Source organism: Coloeus monedula (assembly GCF_965178545.1).
Source record: "Coloeus monedula genome assembly, chromosome: 21".
In the NCBI taxonomy this organism is placed as follows: Eukaryota; Metazoa; Chordata; class Aves; order Passeriformes; family Corvidae; genus Coloeus; species Coloeus monedula.
The window spans coordinates 9,120,423-9,142,361 of NC_138801.1; the positions used below are offsets into that span (position 1 = coordinate 9,120,423).

The 21,939-nt window shown below is 50.5% G+C and overlaps 1 protein-coding gene across 2 annotated transcripts in view; it reads right to left on the minus strand.

Annotated features, from left to right (window-relative positions):
- CACNA1B (calcium voltage-gated channel subunit alpha1 B) overlaps positions 1 to 21,939 on the minus strand; it is a gene marked incomplete at both ends in the record, with an annotated part of 261,208 nt that overhangs the window by 89,449 nt on the left and 149,820 nt on the right. For both annotated transcript variants that reach the window (XM_082295118.1, XM_082295117.1), the window contains 6 exons: positions 788 to 855; positions 6,953 to 7,070; positions 9,372 to 9,444; positions 10,262 to 10,393; positions 12,534 to 12,646; positions 15,735 to 15,847. In XM_082295118.1, coding sequence (XP_082151244.1) covers positions 788 to 855; positions 6,953 to 7,070; positions 9,372 to 9,444; positions 10,262 to 10,393; positions 12,534 to 12,646; positions 15,735 to 15,847 — 617 coding nt within the window. The remainder of the gene's footprint in view (positions 1 to 787; positions 856 to 6,952; positions 7,071 to 9,371; positions 9,445 to 10,261; positions 10,394 to 12,533; positions 12,647 to 15,734; positions 15,848 to 21,939) is intronic.

The following is a 21,939-nucleotide window of genomic DNA, read 5'->3' on the forward strand; positions in this document are numbered from 1 at the left end:
AATATCCCAACCTCTCCCCAGAGTGATCACAAACTGTTTGGCCTGGAGCTGATTGGAAAAATTTTAATTCTTGAATCCATCACTGACCTCAGCAAGGTGAAGCACACAAAACCAAAATACTCCCTGCAACCTGAAATAAAGAAACCTGAAGGGGGATAAACCTCCAGGTGCCTCTCTGCAGTGCAAACTGCTCACCAGAAGTGCAAAACCAGCACCACAACACCTGAATTTGCTCCTGTCTGAGCTTCCAATCAGCCAAAAAATCCTGTTAATTGCTTCTCCTGTGCTCTTGGAAACAGCAAACGGGAGATGAGCAATGCCCACGCTGATAAACCAAACTAAATACAAAACATTAAATACAAAATATTCACTGCAACCTGCAGGGGAATAAACCCCCAGGTGCCTCTCTGCGGGGCAAACTGGTCACCAGAGCAGGGGACACCTCAGGGTGTCACCTGTGCCTTGGGTGCAGCAGCTGAGCTTTTTTATAGATTGGAAGCAGAGGTGGTGATTCTTTGGTTGTTTTCCCCCAAAATGAGTCACTCCTAAGCACTGGTGAGCTCTGTAACAGCCACAGGATGATCGAGCTGCACTTCAATACAGTCCCAGCTCTGGTAACTTCCCTTGCAGGTCACAAAGCCCAGAAATGGCCAAAATGCCACATAAAAAATCCCAAATTAGCATCCAGAAGTGGGGAGAGTTGAAATGTTCCAGTCCTGAGGCTGGAAATTTTTCTGTCTGCCCTAAACAGAGGCAATTTCAATGCACACAGGGATCTCCCACCTACCTTGGTCAGCTCCTGGGCGTTGGCCAGGTTGTCAACAGCGATGGCCAAGAAGACGTTCAGCAGAGTATCTGTGGGAGCAGCTTAGGAAAAACTCCTCACACAGCACAGGCAGCAATTATTCCCCTCCTGCTGCCCCTCTTTTCCCCCTCGGTGTTTTATGGATTGACCCCTGGAAGCTTTGCCACCATTCCCAACTCAGCCACCTCAGCAGGGGCTGGACACACATTTGTCCTTCCCTGGAGAAGGAACAGGGCCAGAGGGGTTTCACCCCACCAGAGGAGCAATGTGGGTCCACCTGGTGCCACACAGACACCACAGGCCCTGGTTTTCCATCCCTCCAGCCCAGAAATGCAGATTTCACCCTCATTTTCCCCTCTTGTTTAAAAGGACACGCAGTGGAGCTGCAGGAAATTGGTCATTTTAAGCCAATATTTGCATATTTATATGCAGAGCTGCATAAAGGCGTGGAGTGTGGGGAAGAATGGAGCTCAGGTCACTGCTGCTGGGAGGCAACGATCCTGGCTTATCCCACTGGGGTCAGGATGACAGTGAGGCCACCCCAGACATCCCGAGCCCCAGAGCAGCACACCCAGCCCTGCTAATGAGCTCTGCTGATAAAACAGCCCCTAAGCCTGGCCTAAACTGCACAGAGCCCAGCTAAACCAGGGCAGTACCCACACCAGCTTAGGCCTCTCGCAGAGCTCTGCATTTGCTCACTGAGACATAACCCTGGCCTGGAATTATTTATTCCTATTTAACTTTCATTTTTCCACTTAATGATTTCAGCTATTGCTGATTTTATTGTTGTTATTCCAGCCCCGTGGCTGCAAAACGGCCCCAGAGCAGCCATAAATCAGCTGCCTTTGCACAGGGAAGGAGGGCAAGCAGAGCAAAACCACGGCAAAACCACTCTCCCAAGGAGAAAATGCATTTGGCTCTTGCACATCACCTGGGGACAGCAGAGCTGCTCATTCCAGAGCTCTGTGTGCTCCTCCAAATAGGAATGTGCATGGGAATGGTCCATAAACCCAGTGAAAGCACTGCAGGAGTTTTAGGAAATTAATCCAGGTATTTGCAGGAGGCTCCAGAAGAGCTGCAGAGGGACTGGGGACAAGGCATGGAGGGACAGGACACAGGGAATGGTTTCCCAGTGCCAGAGGGCAGGGCTGGATGGGAGATTGGGAAGGAATTGTTCCCTGGGAGGGTGGGCAGGCCCTGGCACAGGGTGCCCAGAGCAGCTGGGGCTGCCCCTGGATCCCTGGCAGTGTCCAAGGCCAGGCTGGACATTGGGGCTTGGAGCAGCCTGGGACAGTGGAAGGTGTCCCTGCCCATGGCAGGGGTGGGATGGGAAGGGCTTTCAGGTCCCTCCCAACCCAAACCAGTCTGGGATTTTCTGTTCCCCTGCCTTGGGCTGTGGGGTGGGAGGGTGAGGGCAGGACTGGGGTGAGCATGGTGAGAGGGAGGAGCCAGAAATCCCTCCTGGGAGAGCAGGAAATCCCTCCTGGGAGAGCAGGAACAGCCCGGCCTGAGCTCCCAGGGTGCTGTCAGCCTGCAGGGAAATTTTGGGCATCCACGGCCTCCGGGCCCTTCCCGTTGTTTCCCATTCCTTCGAGGGCTCTCTGGAGGAGCACCGGGGAGTTGCTGCCAGGCAGAGGAGCCAGGAGTGGCACAGGGCTGATCCCCCTCTCCTGGACAGAAATCCCGGTGTCCCTGCAGCTCCACCCTGCCTCGGGTGCTCCAGAGCCTTGTCCCACTTTCACGGATCAGGAGATTTCCCAAAGGACCAAAGCTGGCCCAAACCAGCGGCTCAAAGCCCCTCTGTTTTCCCTCTCCAAACAGAATCCAGCCCAGACTTCAGCACCAGACATTCCCAGCTCGAATTCCCACTGAGGGAGTGTCTCCAGAGCCTGGATGCCCATCGGATCTGGAGCCTGCAGGAAGCAGGAGCTGGATTCATCCCTTCGGATGTTTCTGCAACCTCACTGTCTCCAAGCCCTGCAGGGCACAGGATGCAGAGCCCTGGGATTTCTCCAGCCAGGAGCCAGCATTGCTCCATGTCATGGAGGTTTTTTCCATCGCAGGATGATTCCTCTGGGACAGAGAGAGGTTTGGAATGTGACTCCCATCCCCTGCTCCTTCCCCTACCCCAGCAGGACAGCAAGGAGTGGCTGGGAGCATCTCGATCCCAGTGAACCCAGTGGATGCAGAACAGGAGAAAATGGTGCTGGAATCATCACCCCTCCCACAAAGAGCCAGATTTTTCCTTTCCAAAGACATTAATTCCCCCCTTTCCTTTGAGGGTGGGGGGCTGAGGGCACCCCTGGGCTCCTGGTCTGTGCTGGGTGTTTGGGTTTCTTCCTCTGGGGTGCTTCCAACACGCTGGAAACACTTCCAAGCCTCCTCCTCTGAGAATAAATGTCTCAGCAATAAAACTGTCTCCCTGCCCCTGCCTCCCACACAAATGCTGGAAGTGGCTCATGCATCACAAACAACCCCTGGAAATTGAATTAATTCCTTTTTATCAGATCAGGCTTGATCCATTTCCAAGCAGACACAGTCTGGCAGATTTGGGAGTTTCTGCCCCAAAAAAGGTCCCTCAGTCCTTTCTGCAGAGCCGGGGGATTCCCAGATTTCTCCCAAACTCCAGGCTCTGGCTCAGGCTGTGTAACCTGGATGAGCAGTGCCTGGAGCCAGGAATCAGCTCCTGCCTGGCACTGAGGGGCAGGGAAGGGCAGCATCCTCCAGGCAGTTCCTGCTTTTCCCTTCAGGCTCCTCTGCAGTTTTTCTTGGAGTTTTTTTCCTTTTTTTTGGCCTCAACAGATGCCTCAATTTATCAATTAAGTGGATAACAGTGAACACAGGCATGGTGTAATTTCCTGGAAAATGGACCAAATCCTGTTGTTACTTTGATCATAAAACTTTCATTAAACCATTTCTGGTTCCACACAGACTCTCTGGAAATGGAAACGTAACGTGAGGCACTTCCCACTTAGCAAAACAAACTTTTCCTTGCTGTGGTCCCTTGAAAAAGCAGATGGATTCAAAGAACCAAAAATGGATTCCAAGAGCCAAGTGCAGTGAATCCAGCAGCATCCCACCTTCCTTCCTCAGGAAAAGGAATAATCCCAGAGCCCTGAGCAGCTCTGGGAGGAGAAGTGAGTCCCTCAGGTTTAAAAAGGGCAGGTTTTGCCAGCTGACCCCAAATCACCCATCCCAGTTCTCCAACAAGGTTTGATCCAGCGTTCCCAAACTCTTACAAGTGGCCTCACCAAACAGCAAAGCTCCCAAAGTGCCAATAAACCCCCTGCCAGCAGAGGAACCCAGGCTCAGCATCCCAAAGGGCTCAGACTTTGAGATAAGAAAGTAAGAGGGGAAAGTCCAATTGAAGAAATGAAGTCTCAGTATTGCAGAATCCCAAAATGATTTGGAAGGACCTTAAAGCTCATTTTGTTCCACCTCCACCATGGGCAGGGACACCTTCCACTATCCCAGGCTGCTCCCAGCCCCAATGTCCAGCCTGGCCTTGGACACTTCCAGGGATGCAGGGGCAGCCACAGCTGCTCTTTAAAGCTGGAAAACTTTAGAAGTTGGTGAAAACCCCCCCCCAGGACATTCCATAAGGTTTTTTTGGCTGTTATTAATGTTTGTCAGCCAATTCTTCCCTCTCTCTCTGTGCTCACAGAACTCCACGTGCAGCAGACTCATCCCAACCTGCAGGATCCAGGGAGAATCAAAGAATCCCACCTGGCACATCCTCCTCCCTTCCTAAATGCTTCCAAGGAGCTCAAGCTGTGCCACCAGCACGGGGCTGTGGGAAAAGGGCACGGAAAAGGCACTGGAGACATCTGGAAGAAGCCAGGAAAGCCACCCCTGGATCACCTCAGCAGCAGGAGGGAAACAAGACAGCTGCACCTGCCAGGATGAGATTTAGGGAGAAGGTGGATGAGGTCTCCACTCTCCAAATCCCAAATCCACAGCAGGGGCAGCAGGTTCCTCCTCCTGAACATCCCCTGCTTTTCCCTGTTAATGAAAACCAAAGGCCAAAGGAGAACTCCCATTGGAATTAAAGGTGAGGAAGGGAATTAATGCCCTGTTCCTCAAAAACGCTGGATCTGAGGTGAAAAGTCCCTCCCTCAGCTGTGCTGTCGAGCCTGATTACAGCTTAATCTCATTTCCAAATGCCAAGCCTGGAGGATTTAGAGCTCTCCCTGCTCGCCACTGACCCAGTTTTCCAGAGCCTGGTGCTTCTGGAAGGGCCGTGCTGGCTGCTGGGAGGTGTCTGAGCATCGCTGCCCCCGGGAATGGGATAAATCCCGTGGAGACACTCGTGTGACAGGCACAGCTCCCACTGCCTGCTCTGCTCTTCCCTGTCTCTGCTCCTCATCCCGAGGAGAGCATTCCAGCAAAGCCAAAGGGCTGGAGCTGTGCCATCCACGGGCACCGATGGCATCGATGTCACGTTTTGTCACCTCCACTCCAGCTGGAGCAGCCCGTTTCTGCAGGAACTCTGTCTTCAGCCCCAGTATTTCCCCCAATTCACCTCTCCCTTTCTCCTGCATCTCTCAGCCCAAACAGAACTCCCAGGAAAAGAGGAACGCTGGGACTGTAACCAGCAAGGAGGTCGGGAAATCCTCGCGGGAGCTCCTGGGTGGAGCAGCAGCGCTTTGGGGCCTTCTCATCCCGCTTTGGGGCCCTCTCATCCCGCTTTGGGGCCTTCTCATCCCGCTTTGGGGCCCTCTCATCCCGCTTTGGGGCCTTCTCATCCCGCTTTGGGGCCTTCTCATCCCGCTTTGGGGCCCTCTCATCCCGCTTTGGGGCCCTCTCATCCCGCTCAGCAGAACAAACAAAGCAGCCCAGGCTGCCTCGTCTCTGCCACAATTCCTGGGTTTCCTTTTTTAGGGATGCTCCCTCTGGCTCCACACAGCTGCAGCCAGCAATCACAGAATCAGTCACAGAATTGGTCACAGAATCAATCATAGAATCAGAGAATTGGTCACAGAATCAATCATAGAATCAATTACACAATCAATCACTCAATCACAGAATCAATCACAGAATCAATCAGGCTGGAAAAGCCCTTTGAGATCGAGTCCAGCCTAGACCTGTCACTCCCTTGTCACCCAGACCCACATCCAGTCTTTTCTTTAACACCCCCAGGCATGGGGACTCCAAACCTCCCTGGGCAGCCCATCCCACTGCCCAATCACTGCTTCTGGGCACAGCTTCTCCCTGATGTCCAGCCTAACCTTCCCCTGGTGCAGCTTGAGGCCGTGCCCTCCCACCAGTGAGGCTGTAGCTGGTTGATGGTGGCAGTGTCACAGAGCATTGGCCACCCCTGGGACAGGCACAGAGCCACCACAGCCCCTCTGCTCTCCCGGCTCTCCTCATCACACCCAGCTGCTCCCTCAGGGAGCTGCTTTGCTTGTTTGTGTATAAAATATAAAGTACACATAAAATATCCCCTCCCTTCCCAAATCCCACCCCGGTGTCCCTCTGTTCCTGCCTCCCTGGACCTCTGGGACACACCACCCCTTCCCCAGCAGATACCCTGGGATATCTGGGGGATGAAAGCTCCCAGATTCTTGTTACCCTCAGGAGATTTCCATCTCTCAGAATAAAAAACCAGACATTTCCTGTGCCAAGGCTTGGAACACTGAACACTCCCAGAGCCTGAAACTTAAGATCCAGAATTAAATTTGAAGAATTATGTGGAGATGAGATAATTTGGGGCATTTGGGAGAGCACAGCTGGTTAAGCTGCTCCAGACAAAGGCACCAAGAGAATGAAGCCTCATCTCCACCATCATCTACTCATCTCCACTAAACCCATCTCAATCCTCCCCTGACTAAAAACGAACTCTTTGTGAACATATTCAAGGTCCTGCTCTGACCTGTCCTTGATTCTTTCTCCCACAATCTAAATTAACTCTTAACAGAACATTTGCAAGGAAACACATTACAATTAAAATGAAATTTCTTTAAATTGAATTAAAAATAGTTACGTTGGTGTAAGAAAAGCGACACCAAGTTGGACCTCTCACCCCAAAGCGCTGTCACGGCAATAATTTGCTTTTTAAACTATAAGGCTGTGAGAATTTAGGGAAAACTGGGCATTTCTGAGAGGCTGGGAAGGACTGTGCCAGCCAGGACATCCATGGAAGGATACAGTTACCAAACAGGGTGAGGACGATGAAGTAGATGGAGGAGAACATTCCCGAGTGGACACCGCCCTGCGACTCGATCCCGTGGTACATCACAGCGTTCCAGTCTTCCCCCGTCAGGATCTGCACGACGAGAGCACGGAGGGACAAAGAGAAAGGGTCACTCACAGGAAAGAGAGGTCTGGGGGAGCCAGGCAGAGCAAAGCCATCCAGGAATGTCCCCAGGAAATGGATGAACACGTGGGGACACCAGGCCCAGCATCACCAGATGGGTGAGGGAGGGATTGTCCCGCTCTGCTCTGGGCTGGGGCAGCCTCAGCTCCAGTGCTGGGGGAGTTTTGGGTGTCTCAATATCAGAAAAAGACCTAAAGCTGTGAGGGAGTGCCCAGAGGAGGGACACGGGGATGGGGAAGGGTCTGGAGGGGCCCGTGAGGAGCAGCTGAGGGCACTGGGATTGTTCAGCTGGAGCAGACTGAGGGCAGAGCTCCCCGGGGGCTGCAGCTCCTCCCGAGGGGCAGCTCCGATCTCTGCTCCTGGGCCAGGGACAGCAGCCAGGGAGCGGCTGGAGCTGGGCCAGGGCAGGCTCAGGCTGAGAGCAGGGAAAGGTTCTTCCCCCAGAGGGTGCTGGGCACTGCCCAGGCTCCCCAGGGAATGGGCACGGCCCCGAGGCTGCCAGAGCTCCAGGAGCGTTTGGACAGCGCTGCCAGGGATGCCCAGGGTGGGGCTGTTGGGGCTGGACTGGCTGACCCTGCCCTTCTGGGTCACCTGCCCACTGCCCACCCTGACCAGGGGCTCTCACACAGGTGGAAGGAAACAAAATCCACGTTCTGACACTTCACTCCCAGCAAAATTTCTCTCTCCTCTCCGTTTCTAAGCCATGCAGAGATCCCAGGTTTCACCAGTGCCGTGCAGGGCACTTCCCAGAGCCCCAGGAAAACCCCAAGCTCCCAGTGCAGGGGACAAAACACATCCTGGGTGGACCAAACACAGCCTGGGTGTCCAATGACAGGACCACGACCCAGCCAGGGCTGCTGGGATAAAAACAGGCTGAAGCTTCTTACACAGAGCATCTCCAAAGGGCTCCGGGGTGGGCAGGGTGTATGTAACTTTCTTTATCCAGCACTCTGACTGCTGTCACTGAACGGTGCTGCTCTGCTCAGCCTGGCTGAGGTTATGGAAGAAAAGCTTGGAAAGGAATCCCAACCCCACAGAGAAGAAACATTGACCTGGAGTTTGCAGCTCAGGGAAGGAGTGGGATGGAACGAGAGCAGAGGGTACCTAAGAGCCTCTGGAGGACCACAGTTAGTGCAGGGCTGGTGGGTTTTCCTGGGTTTAATTCCTACCTCTGACATTCCAGACAAATGTCCTAAACCCAAGAGTTTTCCTTCTCCCCACGTTGCAGGGTGTTTATCTCAGCACTAACAGGAAATATTCCAGCTCAGCATTCCACAGACAGCTCCAGTCCCACAGCCAACCAACACCAACATTCCCATGGCTCATATCCAGAGCTGCTCCCAGTTCCAGCTCCGTGGCAGTACCTGGATGTGGCTCTGAGCCCTTCCTTTGATGAGCACCAAAGTCTTATGCAAAAATTAATCCCCCACGATGGGCAATATCCTGTGAGGTGAGCACAGAACCTGCCTCACATCCGGGCAGCCGCCCCTGCCGAGCTCACAGGACACGTTTGCCACGAGATTCTTTTCCTGTCTTAATCCAGAACTCATCATCACTCCCCTTCCCTCCCTTTTTATCTCCTTTTTGGGTCGTGACACCGAAATACATCAGCCAAACCTTGCTGAGATCTGGGGAAGTTTGGATCTGGGAGGAGCCCACATTGTGCAGGATAAGACTGGAAATGCTGGGATCTGTGAGGGTCACCTGGAGCAGGAGCAGCAGCCCCGACTCTCTGCTGAAACACCTGAAATCATTGCTTTAACATTACTTTAAATAATTTTAAATTATTTTAAACAATTTTAAATGGTTTTAAACTATTTTAAATTACTGGTTTTAAAAAAGACAAGTATAAAAAAGCTGCGAAATTCAGCTTTTAAATCTGAGCACTGCATCTGCCAGAGCTGCAACTCCGTGGGCAGGGGCTGGAGAACACAAAGGGCACACACGGATGTGGCACAGCCTGGCCACACACAGATTTTAATTCAGCACAGAAGGATCTGTCTTATCAGTATTTTTTCCCCTGGCAATAAATCTTTTGTTCTCATTTTTCTTAATACCACAGCACTGATTTTTAATTTGATTTTTAGTGACACGTGGATTGGTCAGCGAAGTCAAACACACAAGGAGGAAGGGCCTCTCCTTTCTTAAATTCCACACGTTTTTGGGGACTTCTTTGCCCTCCCTAAGCAGGAAGAAATATCCAGGAATTTCATTTCTAACACTGCCCCCCAGGACGAGGCACGGCTTTACCTGGAAGACTGTGAGGATGGCAGCAGGGAAGGTATCGAAATTGGTGGTTGGAGTTTCATCTTGGAAATTGAACCTGGGGAGAAGGGAGAAAACAAAACCGGACTGGGGAGGGACAAGCAGCTCCAGGCAGCCTTGGAATAGCCTTTAACACTCCATAAACCAAGTCAGGGAGCACCATTTGTTCCACCTGGCTACAACACCCCAGGCGAGCTCAGCGGGGAACATCTCAGAAGGTGTTTAACAAAACCATCAGCAAAAACTCAATTTCATTCCCAGAGAAAATTCCAGTGCTTTGAAAATCCATTTCCATCCCCAATTAAAACGAACAATCAAAATCTCCAACTATTTTGCAGAACGAACCATTCCAAGAAGTTTTTATCCTCAAGTGTGTAAAAGCCCAAATTGAAATTCCCCTCTCAGTAGAGAATTTCTTTTTAATATTTTAGAGATAAAATCAGGATTGACTGGGAAAATCAAAGACCAAACAAAACCATTTCATTATTTCAGTTCAGAACCGATGCTGGAGTTTAAATAACACTGTGATGGTTCTTGCTGCAAAATCCGCCACAGCTGCCATTTCTAATGAGAATAATCAGATCCACCAAAACTGTGTTTTCCAGCAGGAAAATATTCTGAGTGGATAAATATTGTGGCACTCTGGTTATCAGGGAAAGAACCAGGACGAAAAGCTGCCTCCCCCAGTCCTGGTTCAGCTCTGGGTGTACTGGGGGCCATGGGATGATGGAGGAGCTTCGAACTGGGGCCATTCCTCCTTAGGGAAGAATTCAGCTCCAGGGAGAACACCAGAACGGGAATTATTTCCCTATAAACCAGCCCTGTAATCAGGGATGTGGACACTTCCAGGCAGAACAAAGATCCCTCAGACTCACTGTCCTCCAAAGAGCTGCATCCCCAGCAGAGCGAAGACCACGATGAACAGGAAGAGCAGGAAAAGCAAACTGATGATGGATTTCATGGAGTTCAGCAAGGAGACCACCAGATTCCTCAGGGAATTCCAGTACCTGCGTTGGATCAGAGCAGCCAGGGGAGAACATGAGTGGGGAAGAGCGTTTGGTGAGAAACGAACAGGAATTATTTCCAAAGGAACAAGGGGAAATGGCCTCAAGTTGCACCAGGGGAGGTTGAGGTTGGATATTTTTCATGGAAACGGTGGTCAGGCATTGGAAAAAGCTGCCCAGGGCAGTGGGGGAGTCCCCATCCCTGCAGGGATTTAATCCAGGTGGCACTTGGGGACACGGTGCATTCAGGCACTGGGATAATGCAGGATTCCCCTTGGGAGCTGCAGGGAGCTGGCTCTGGTCACACAATCAACTCAATTCTGTCACGGCAGGTGGAAAATCCACTGGATTAGGGCAGGGGAACTTCAGCAGCAGTGCCCTGGGAGTGGCACTTGCTGTCCTGAGAAGGGGCAGAGCCCTCGGGTCGGTTTGTGAAGTTAAATCTCTTCTCCCAAGGAACGAGCAGTAACAAGAGGGAACGGCCTCAAATTGTGCCAGGGAGGTTTAGGTTGGGTTTTGGGAAAGATTTCTTCATTAAAAGGGTTGTCAAGCCCTGGCCAGGCTGCCCAGGGAGTGGTGGGCTCACAGTCCCTGCAGGGATTTAAAAAGCTGCAGATGTGGAGCTTGGGGACACGGGTGAGTGGTGGCCTTGGCCCCAATGGTTGGACCCGATGCTCTTGAAGGTCTTTTCCAACCTAAATGATTCCTCCCTTTACTCATTGTGCTGACTAAAATCAGTGGTCAAAAATGGCAAAAGTAAAATCGTAACTTGCAAAAACGTCCAACATTTTTACAAAGTACAGCAACCAGCAGCAGCAAATCTCAGCAGCTCTGGGTACAACGAACTGGTGATAACTGCTCTGAACTCACTGCAAAGCCAGGAGTGTTCTCCACATGAAATCAGTGCCAAGGTGAATCCCAGTGACATTTTTGGTGCTGGTACCCACCTGTTCTGCTGGACATTTACAGAATTTAAAGTTTCCACCCTGTTTGTCCCAGAGCACAACAAATGACACAGTGCCACACACAAACCTGGGATCTGAATATTAATTAGCAAGAAACAATTAGCAGGTAAAAATCAGCCCCACAGAACTACAAAACTTGTTCCTGGTTACTTCAAATGTTTTGCTCTAATTTTCTTCATCTGTTTCAGGTGGTTGGGGTATTATTTGGAGGAAGGGGCTGTTCCTCCTCCTGTTACTTCAAGAATTCGGGGAGTGATGGAAAGAAGGGAGGACTGAGGAGGTAATGGTGTAAAAAATAAGGTGGAAAACAGCAGCAGGAGCTAAATTTGTCATCGATTTCCACAGCACGCCTTAGAAATCCTGCAGGAACAGCTCTGGATGGATTTGGAAGGGGCACAGGAGCTCTTTGCTAATGCCAGCACACATTAACTCAAGACAGGAGCATGGAAACAACAGAAAAGCTGTGGTAACCTGAGTGAAAATTCCACCTCAGAGTCTCCAGGCTGAAAAACTCCAGCATTCCCAGCCCAGGCAGCAGGAACACAGATCAGATTTGTGTCAACACGGTGGCTCCTCAACCCGGGGATTAGCACCCAGCAATCCCCAGGGAATTAGGCTTTTCCAGAGCCTAAATACTTAAGGAATTGTCAGCAGATCAGTGGGGAGCTGATGGGACTGAGGAATTACATAAAACTTGGGGTTTTTTATCACAAAATACAAGTGGTAAAGTGAGATTTTTGCTTTAAACAAGCTTCAAGATAAAGCAAGGAAGGACATCCTGCTGTCAGCCTACTGAGCAACCAAGGGTGGACAAAGCTGGACGTGAGGCTGGGGAGAGAAAGGGCTGCTAAAATTCCTTGTGGATGCAAATCCAGGCTCAGGAATTCCCAAAATTCCCAACTGCCCAGCCAAGGAAAGGGGAAATTCTGCATCTGCAGCCTAAATCTGCTCCTGTCCCCCAGTGCAGACTTTGGAGGATGGCACAGGCAGGGTTTTGTGCCAGCTACTCCAGGGGGGTGGAGCATTGGTCGTTTGGATTATTTGTAACTTTTTAGCAATTTAATTATTAATTTATGGTGGGTAAGCGTGGAAATCACTCCTCCTGGCCCTGGGGCTGCTGACCCAGATGTTCTGGGGTGCTCAAAGGTGGCTGTGAGCACCAAGGGAGCTGCACTTACTTTGTCACTTTGAAAATCCTCAGCAGGCGCAGGGCTCTCAGGACGCTGATGCCAAAGGAGGTTCCCGGCTTCACTGCAGCCCAAATGACCTCAAAAATGCTGCCTACGATGACCTGCAAGGAGAGACCACTTTACAGAGGGCAGAACTGCTGCTGAGCTCCCTGTGAGGCTTCCAGAGAGGCTCAGGAGAGCTCAGGACTCGCAGCTCGAGCTGTTTCTTATAAAAATTTCAGGAGAATCCTAAATTAGCCAGAAGAAGTGGAAAACTTCATCCCAATTTTCTCCATCCCAGTCTGGCCATAGCCAGGAGGAGAACACCCAGTGATTTTTACACAGATAGGAACTTGTTGCTTTCTTCTCTACCTTAAAATACCTTTTTTTGAAGGACACTGTAATTTTTAATCATATTTTTTAACGCCAGCTCAACTACAAATGCCAACAGTTCATTTTCCCACCCCACACAACCTTGCAGAGGTGCAGGGGGGCATTGCCCCATCCTCCCCTCCCTATCAGAAGGACTAAAACTCCTCATCTCCAGCAGCTCTGGGTAAGTTCTACCAGAACCTTCTGGCAGCTGAGTCTTTAGGAGAGCAATCAAAGCAATAATTATGATGAGATCCTGCAAAGCCTCTGGCACACGCATCCCAACACCTGCCTGGCCCTCAGCCTCAGGGCACTGAAAAAACTGTCCTGAATCAAGGTGGGTTTTTAAAGTTTTGTTTTGGCTCATTGGTTTAAGGATGGCAGAGGATTCACCTCAAGCAAGGAAAAAATCTCCTCAGAAATCCTTTATTAGGAAAAGGACAAGCAGAGATGGGTTAAGCACAGCTGGGAAGGACAATTAAGCCCACACAGTTTTCTGCAGAGTTAATAGGATCAAACAGGCATTTCCCTGCCAGTTGCTGCTATAATTCACATTTACCCAACATTTCTGAGCTCCCACTGCCCGTGGGCCCCACCATGAAAACCAGTTTTGAACTGGCTGTCACCAGAGCCGAGCTGGTTTGTGGAACATTAATGGGGGGAGCAGGGCTGGGAGCTCCTTTCATGGACAGGAGCTTGGATGTCTTTGAAAATTCCAGCACTGCTTGACTGCCCTGCAACACACACTGTGCCCTGAGCTTCCAGAAAATACAGAGGGAAAGGGAGATCCCCAACAGTTGATGATTCCCCTGTCTCCCATCTGAAGAAGGAGGAACTAAAACTTCTCTCCCACCACTGGGAATCCCTCATGAACCAGCACAAACCTTTCCTCATCCCCTCCACATCCCACTGGTAATTAATTTTCCTCAGCAGGCCCTCCTGGGAGCCTGTTTCACACCAGACCCCGCCGGGCTGGTGCTCCCCGGGCTGATGTTGCTCTGATTTGTTGTTTCACCCTTTGCATCTCGATGGTTTGTCAGACAAAACTGGGCACAGCCCTCTGTGATGTTCCAGTGCTGAACTCATTCTGGGGGCTGGAAGGTGGGTGAGGGAGGAAAAAACACAGGCAGAAGGAGGATCCCTATGGATTCTCTGAAGGAGGAAGAATTAGCAACAGATCAACAACAGCTTTCCCTCCTGGGAAACCCTCGGCAAAGCTCGCTGCCAGTGCTGCACACCCCACAGAGCTCAGAGACCTCGTAGGTTCAGCTTCTGCTCTGTGCAAGCTCCTAAATCACCTGTCCCTGACAAGCTCCTGTTGTGGAAGGAGCACCCTGGATTGAGGGATCCAAGGAAACTGACAGCCAGCCTGGCGGGCAGCTCAGAGACCAGCCAGTGCAGGGTATCAACCTCACGTCAGTCACAAGGCAGCGACACCACGAATGGACAATTTGTGGACAGTCTGGGCATTGTCCCTGAGCTGTGCAGGACAACCCATGCCAACGCCCTGAGCCACCACAGCTGCCAGGACACCCTGGAGAGGAGAGTCCCACACTTGGGACAGCCTCGTGCAACACCTCGGGCTGTCAGGCAGGGGTGGGTGATTTAACCTCTGTTTACTCTGAGCTTTGCTGCTGTCACAGCCTAAAAGAGAATAAACTGGCTCTGCTCAGAGCCTTGGATTTAGGAGGGTCACTCGCTGAAGGTGACAACACCTCCTCCTCCCCGTGGGAGCACAGGAATTTTGCTCCGTGAGGAAGAGAGTTGCTCCTTTTGGCAGATAAAAACCAGAAACAACAGAGGATGTCAGAGCAGGGCTGGGTGAGGAGCACAATGCCCTGCCCCACTCTCCCTTTGCCGTGGCTGCATCTAAAGCTCCATATCTGGATTGTTACAACAGCCCGAGTCCTGCTCAGCCCACGCTGGAGATAAGAGAGGCTGAGTTCTCCTCTGCGAGCACAGATTAGAGCTAATAGCTTTTAATGAATAAATTAACATCCACATGCGAGGCTCTTTGTCAGGCAGAGCCAAACCCAGCCCCGCTGCTCACACCAGAGCTGCAGTTTGAGCCTGGACTCCTGCACTGAAAGGATTTGAATTATTGCCCTGCTGTCACCTCATCAGGTGTTCACTCTTCTGCTCCTGGTGCTGTCTGAGAAGCGCTGCCTGTGTGATTCAGGGTGAAGGCTGCTCAGTGCGTGACAGGGGACATGAGCAGGAAGATGTGTGGGGGTTGATTTTTTTTTTGTCTTTCAATCAGCTCATTGAAATGGGAGGGAGAGAATCTCCCGGCAATCAGAGCACTCAGGGGTGCTGATGCTGCGAACACCCCGGGGCTGGAGGAAATGAAATCCCCCAGCTGTCACATCCCTTCCAAAAGGATGATAACAAGGGAAGCTTAATGCATTTCGCTGCTGCTAATTTATACAGGGAATGCTCCCCACAGGAGACACTCCCAGCACCACTTCCCGTGGATTTCCATACTCATCCTTAAACGCCCGGCTCCTGAATAATGGGAGAGACACCTGCTTTCCACTGGGAGGTTTTTCAAGGACAGGGAGTGTGACAGGACAGAGGCTTCCCACTGGCAGAGAGCAGGGTTAGACGGGATATTGGGAAGGAATTCTTCCCTGTGAGGGTGGAGAGGGGTTGGAATGGAATTCCCAGAGCAGCTGTGGCTGCCCCTGGATCCCTGGAAGTGACCAAGGCCAGGTTGGAGCAAGCTGGGACAGTGGAAGGTGTCCCTGCCCATGGCAGGGGGTGGGAACGAGATGATTTTAAGGTCCCTTCCAGCCCAAACCATCCCATGATTCATCCACCCAGCTGAAGGTTACTCACCCCAAAGTCGAAGCAGTTGAATGAAGAGTGGAAGTAGTTCCTTGGCCCCAGGCCGTACATCTTCAGAGACATCTCGGTGAGGAACAGCCCCAGAAAAACAAACTCTGCGAAATCTGGAAACAGGAAAAGAGATTCAATCAATCCATGAGCCCTTGGTGGGCAGAGCTCTTCATGTGGGGAACATTTTGTTCCTTTTTTCACCGCACCGAGGGCCTCCTGGCTGAAGAAAATCCCAGTGCAGTGGCAAGCAGGAGCCAGGGCCAGTTTTTCACCATTATTTCTGTGTGTCCATGAGCTGTGTGCAGCCTCAAGAGCTGCACCTGTACTCCTGGGTGGGGGCAGGAGCATTAAATAATATTCTCATCGTCTCTGTAAAGGAATTTCACAGGAAAGCCCTGGATCTGATATTTTTAAAGGTCAAATTTAATTGCAAAGATGTTTTGGGACTTCTGTACTTGCAAGAGATGGAGACTTTTGGGTGTGGGGTGTAATTTTCTGTGGCAGCCTCTGATGATAAAAATACCTTTCTACCCAACAGAAGCGCTGACTCTGAGGGCTCACATTCAGAGGTGTTGTGTCTCCTGTTACCACATTTATTTTTATTATGCCTTTATAGCCCTGTAATTATGGAAGAGCCTGTTCTGGTTCCTTTTCCTTCACGTATCCCAGGCTGGGAAGCTTTTGATGGGAAAATTTATCACCTATGATGAAACAAAGGGCAGAAGGAGCAGAGCTGGAGGCTTCAATTTCCACAGCAAGTTTTGAGGACTTGAAGCTCCAGCAAACGCTGCCTTTGGAATTTTAAGTTTGGATCTGGAGGCCAACAAGCAACAGCAAGAGTGAAACGTTAAAAGCAAAAAAAAAAAAGCCAAAAAAAGGGCAAAGCCCACCTACACTACCAAGAAAAACCAAGCAGCAGAAGGCAAACGTCTCTCTCTCAAGAAAAGATGAGGACAAGAATCAAACCTCGAAAGGTGGGGATTAATCACCTCGTTTAGCACAGCACAGGAGGTTCTCAGAGGCTGCAGCAGCACAGATGCCACAAGAAAGTCTCCTGTAACTTCAGTTTTATGATTCCAGGAACCATAAAGAGGAGATGGTGCCAAGCTTTACTCAGAGGTGCACAGAGACAGACAAGGGGCAACAGATACAAGGAAAATTCCAGCTGGATAATCCTGGATTCCAGGTGCTTTGCACTCTGGGGCAGCTCCGATCTCTGCTCCTGGGCCAGGGACAGCAGCCAGGGAGCGGCTGGAGCTGGGCCAGGGCAGGCTCAGGCTGAGAGCAGGGAAAGGTTCTTCCCCCAGAGGGTGCTGGGCACTGCCCAGGCTCCCCAGGGAATGGGCACGGCCCCGAGGCTGCCAGAGCTCCAGGAGCGTTTGGACAGCGCTGCCAGGGATGCCCAGGGTGGGGCTCTTGGGGGGTCTGGGCAGGGCCAGGAGCTGGGCTGGGTGATCCTGGTGGGTCCCTTCCAGCTCAGCACATTCCATGATTCTCTGACCTCCTGCAGCTTCAGCTTAGTGTGGGGAGAGACAGAGGAGGGAATGAGGGTCCTTCCCACCTGCCTGGATTTCCATTCCCAGCTTTCCACATCCATATGGAGTGAGCAGAGCTGGCCCAGGTCCATCCTGTACTGCTGGGAGTCTTTGGAAATGGTTCGAAAAATGCAGCTTCAATTACCCAAAAAATAAAAAGGGCTTTAAAATTTTAAATTTTAAATGAAAGCCAGTCATGGAACACCATGGGCATAAAGTTCCCTGAAATCCAGGAAGCAATAATGAGATGAGAGAGGTTTTATCAACACCTTAGTGAGGAGCCTGCAAAAGGACACTCGTGCCAACATTTGCAAACGGGGAGGAAATTTCAGGCGAGTTTTAATTATCCCATGTGAGCTGCTCTCCTTGAAAACAGGAGCAAGATCATTAAAGGAGACTCTCAAAGGCAACGTGTTCCCAGCTGAGGAATAAGATGACAAAATCTGAGATTCAAAGCCTTTTTCCTAGGAAGAGGGCAGGCTCCACCCTCTGGATCTCAGTGCTCAGGGAAGGGCATGGGCACAGGAGCAGGACAACTGCCTCTCACCTTGAGCTTGGAGCTTTTGAGGAGAAGCATCTTCACACCTGACCAAGCTGCAACTTTCCTCTCCTTCCTGACAGGAGAGATGCAAGGACTGAGTGAGGAAACCGCTGTCTCCAGCACCAAGGATCCCAGAGCAGGGAGTTACTCCTAATTATGCTGGAAACCCATCTGACCGTCCACTCGCTCTGGTGAGGCCCCACCCGCAGAGCTGCCTCCAGCCCTGGGACCAGCAGAAGGACATGGAGCTGCTGGAGAGAGTCCAGAGCAAACCATGGAGCTGCTCCCAGGGCTGGAGCCCCTCTGGAGCCAGGCTGGGAGAGCTGGGGGTGCTCACCTGGAGAGGAGAAAGCTCCAGGGAGAGCTCAGAGCCCCTTGCAGGGCCTGAAGGGGCTCCAGAAACTTTGGTTTCACGCTCAGCAGCTGGTGCTTATCGGAATGACTTCCAGGGGAAGACTCCCTATCCCAAGGATTGATGTCCAGCCAATGCTTTGAGACCTTGTTTAATCAGCTGATAAAAAACTTAAAATCATAGGGAGAGGTTGTGGATCCTACAGGAAGCAATGCACAGCCCCCAGCTCTGTCTCATGACTAGCAGGGAGATTCTCATCCTCTTATCTCTGCCCCAGCCTCACCTGTCAGAGCCACACCTCAGGTGCCCCCCAGATTCTTCCACAGAACCACAAAAATCCTCAGTGGTGTTTTTTAACTGCAAATTTGCACCAACAGACCTCAGGACACTTTGCCAAGACAATTACCATCATTCCAAAGAAGGAATGAAGGAGGAAGGAACCAAGGATTAATGTTCAGTCCCCGCTCCAGCAGGAGGCTGAACAAACCCCGGGTATCAGCAAGTGCAAGGTGTCACCATCAGACTGACACATCCTGCAAATCCAGGATATCATACAAGAAAAAAGCGAGAAAGCTGGCAAAACAGAATCAAGAAATATTTGATTCTATTAAAAAAAATCAACATATAAAACCCAGGAGATGTTTAAAACTCAGAGCATCTAAAAACCAACTTCCTTCTGCTGCTCTTGCAAGAGCCACCCTTGGCCTTTCCCAGCTGATGAATTCCAGCTCAGAGCCCAGAACTGGCAGCAAGAGCTGAGTCTCAGCAGGTACCAGATGCTACAAATCACAGCCCAGTGAGGCTGGCATGGAAGGAAGCAAAATCCAGACCCTGAACTCCTTGGGCAGAAGGAATTGGCTCCATGAAGAGGCTGCTGCATCCAACACATGATTCCTTCTGAGAAGGCCCTGCCTAAATAATTGAAAATGCAATTTTGTTGTTTGGACCTCCTGGTGTTCAGACATCAGCTAATTTCATTTGCCTTAATCAAAAGCATTTTGTGATGTGATTTAAGGAGGCAAAGTTTGATACAAACACTCTTATTTCATTTCCAAGTTGTGCTGTTGGCAAAGGCCATGCAAGCACCCCTTCACCCCACACCTTCGAATTAGGCTCCTAATTAGAGCTACCAGCTCCTTTTTGTCAATCACCCATGCATTAATTCCATTTCTGCCCCATCTCCCAGCCCAGTGCCATCAGAAGCAGGTGCTGAGCCTGACACTTCCCTCTCCCATTAAACCGAGCAGGAGAACCTCAGCGGGGCAAAGCTTCCCCCTTTTCGACCAAGCAGATGTGAAATGCTCAGCAGACAGAAATAAATATGCTCCAGAAAGCCTTTTCCTTGCAAATGCTGCATATTGATATCCAGAAGGAGCTGGGTCTTCACTTCAAAGGGAACAACAGCACCAAAAAAAGGCCAAATTGCCTCAAACATGAGCACTGGGCAGGGAAGAGGCTCTCAGGCCATAATGGCTCAAATCCTGGATTTATCAGAAAGGAGAAATTGCAGATTTTGGGTTCAGACCTCCATAAATTAAGGAGCCAGTAAGGATCCCTGCAGGATTAGCTGGAGAAGGGAGAGAGCTTTGGGAAGGACAGGCCCCGAGTGAAACCTCAATGATCCAGTGCTGAAACCTCCTCCCCACGGCCCCTAAAACCCACCCCACAGGTCCAGAGAACTCTGGTCCCAACTTTATCCCACAGCTTTAGCCAGAGGAAGAGGAGAGCACCCTCAGCCCCATCCCTGGGGCCTCCAGCTGCTTCCACACCAGGAACTGCTGCACATTTCCAAAGGCACAGCCCTGACTGAAACCCTTCACTCTGCACCTCCGCTGGGTCCCCAGGATGGATTCGGAGGGGAGCACAGCTGAAAATTCACCTTTGCTGCTACCAGACCTCAGTGATGCCATCCTAGGGTTGGTTTCTGACAGAAATCTCTTCTTTCTCACAGTATTGGCAGTGGTGGAAATGAATATGAAGAGATGATGATAAAATCATTAAATATATGCATGAAATATATTCTTTTATAGGCAACTGCAGCTTATTTAACCAAAGTTCTGTGCTTCAGTGAGCAGTGTCCATCTACAGCATGAAAGAAATCCTATTTGGCCCTGGAGTCCTTTCCATACAGAGAAGGAGAATCTCTGATCAAATTTGAGGATAATTACAAGGGCATAAAGTATGGCCTATTATTAATCATACCACAAGAATTCAAAGAATTCCTCATCAGTTCTTTCAATAAGGCTAAAGAAATCCCAAGCCTCTCTCCAAAGCTCTGGCAGTCCTTTTTCCAAAGCAGTTGTAGAGATATGGAGCATCAAGCAGAGGAAGCTAATCAGAACAATTCAAAACAGAAAAGTTAAAAGAAAAGACCAAGGGAAAAATAAATCAATGCAGACCCGTAGGCTTTTACCAACTGTTCTTTAAGTAAAATTAATTTGTAATGTAATTAAACTTCTCCCCAGAGGGACAGGTATAATTGAATCAGAGGTGCCTGGGCAGAGTTACAGGGTTTAGCAGATCCTCAGAGGCTTTCCTGTGCTCCTCTCCTGCTGCTGCAGTTCACAAAAAGCCTCCTTGGTTCATTCCTAAGCACCTTCCGTGGAACAACATCATTGGGATTTTTGATTTCTCTCTTGCTCCGCATCAGACCAGCCACATCCTGCTCCTCTGCAGCGACGTTCCCTCATCATGGATTAACTTTAAAGCCATTTTTAAACTCTGTCACTCTCACACTTACAGGATTTTGCCAAGTATTTCCAGGAGCTGTTTAAAATCCCCTGGGTTTGTGCTGCCTCGTTCTGCCCCTGTCTAATGGATTTGTGCACAAATCTTGGGCAGAACGAGGCTTTCCAGGAGCATTCCTGGAGGGCTCAACCCCAGCTGGGCTCCTTCCCAGCTGTTTGTGCTGCAGAGTTATCCAGGCAGGAGTGAGGGGGCACATCCAGTCTGTCCATCAGTGCAACAGCAAAACAACCAGCAAAGTCCTTAAGGCATCAAATACTCCCTGCAGTCAGTATTCAATTCAAGATTTGTAGGAAAGATGATGCTATGAAAACTCTGCCATCCCCCAGGAAAGGGGGTAGAAAGGTTTAGGTCATCCCCAATGAACAGCCAGGTGTGAATTTAGCTCCTCATCCTGCAATTCAGGAGGGTTTGGAGGTATGGGACACTTGGAATTTAAGAGGTTGAATGCATACGCCTCTTCAGGACAAGTCTCCAAAGTTCTTTGTTCTAAAATCACACTAAAATAGGTTTCTGCTGAGAGCTTCCACTGCACTATTCCATAGGACAGAGCAGAGACAATCATCCCCAAAATGAACCCACAGAGCCTCTGCTTCCTGTCTTGGAGAAAACCATCTTAAAAAATAAAACAACCCCCAAAACAAAAACATAAACCACCCCCCAAAATCCCACAGCAAACAAAAATTATCTGGTGTATATTAGAATTTCCATGATGACCATTCATGGAGAGATTTAGATGGGATTTTGGGAAGGAATTGTTCCCTGGGAGGGTGGGCAGGCCCTGGCACAGGGTGCCCAGAGCAGCTGGGGCTGCCCCTGGATCCCTGGCAGTGCCCAAGGCCAGGCTGGACATTGGGGCTTGGAGCAGCCTGGGACAGTGGGAGGTGTCCCTGCGCATGGCTGGGGTGGCACTGGGTGACATTTGAGGTCCCTTCCAACCCAAACCAGTCTGGGATCTCTGGGTTTTATTCTCTTTGTCACAGTGACCAATCTTGTACCACCCTGTCTAAAAACCCGATGCGAGCACCCACC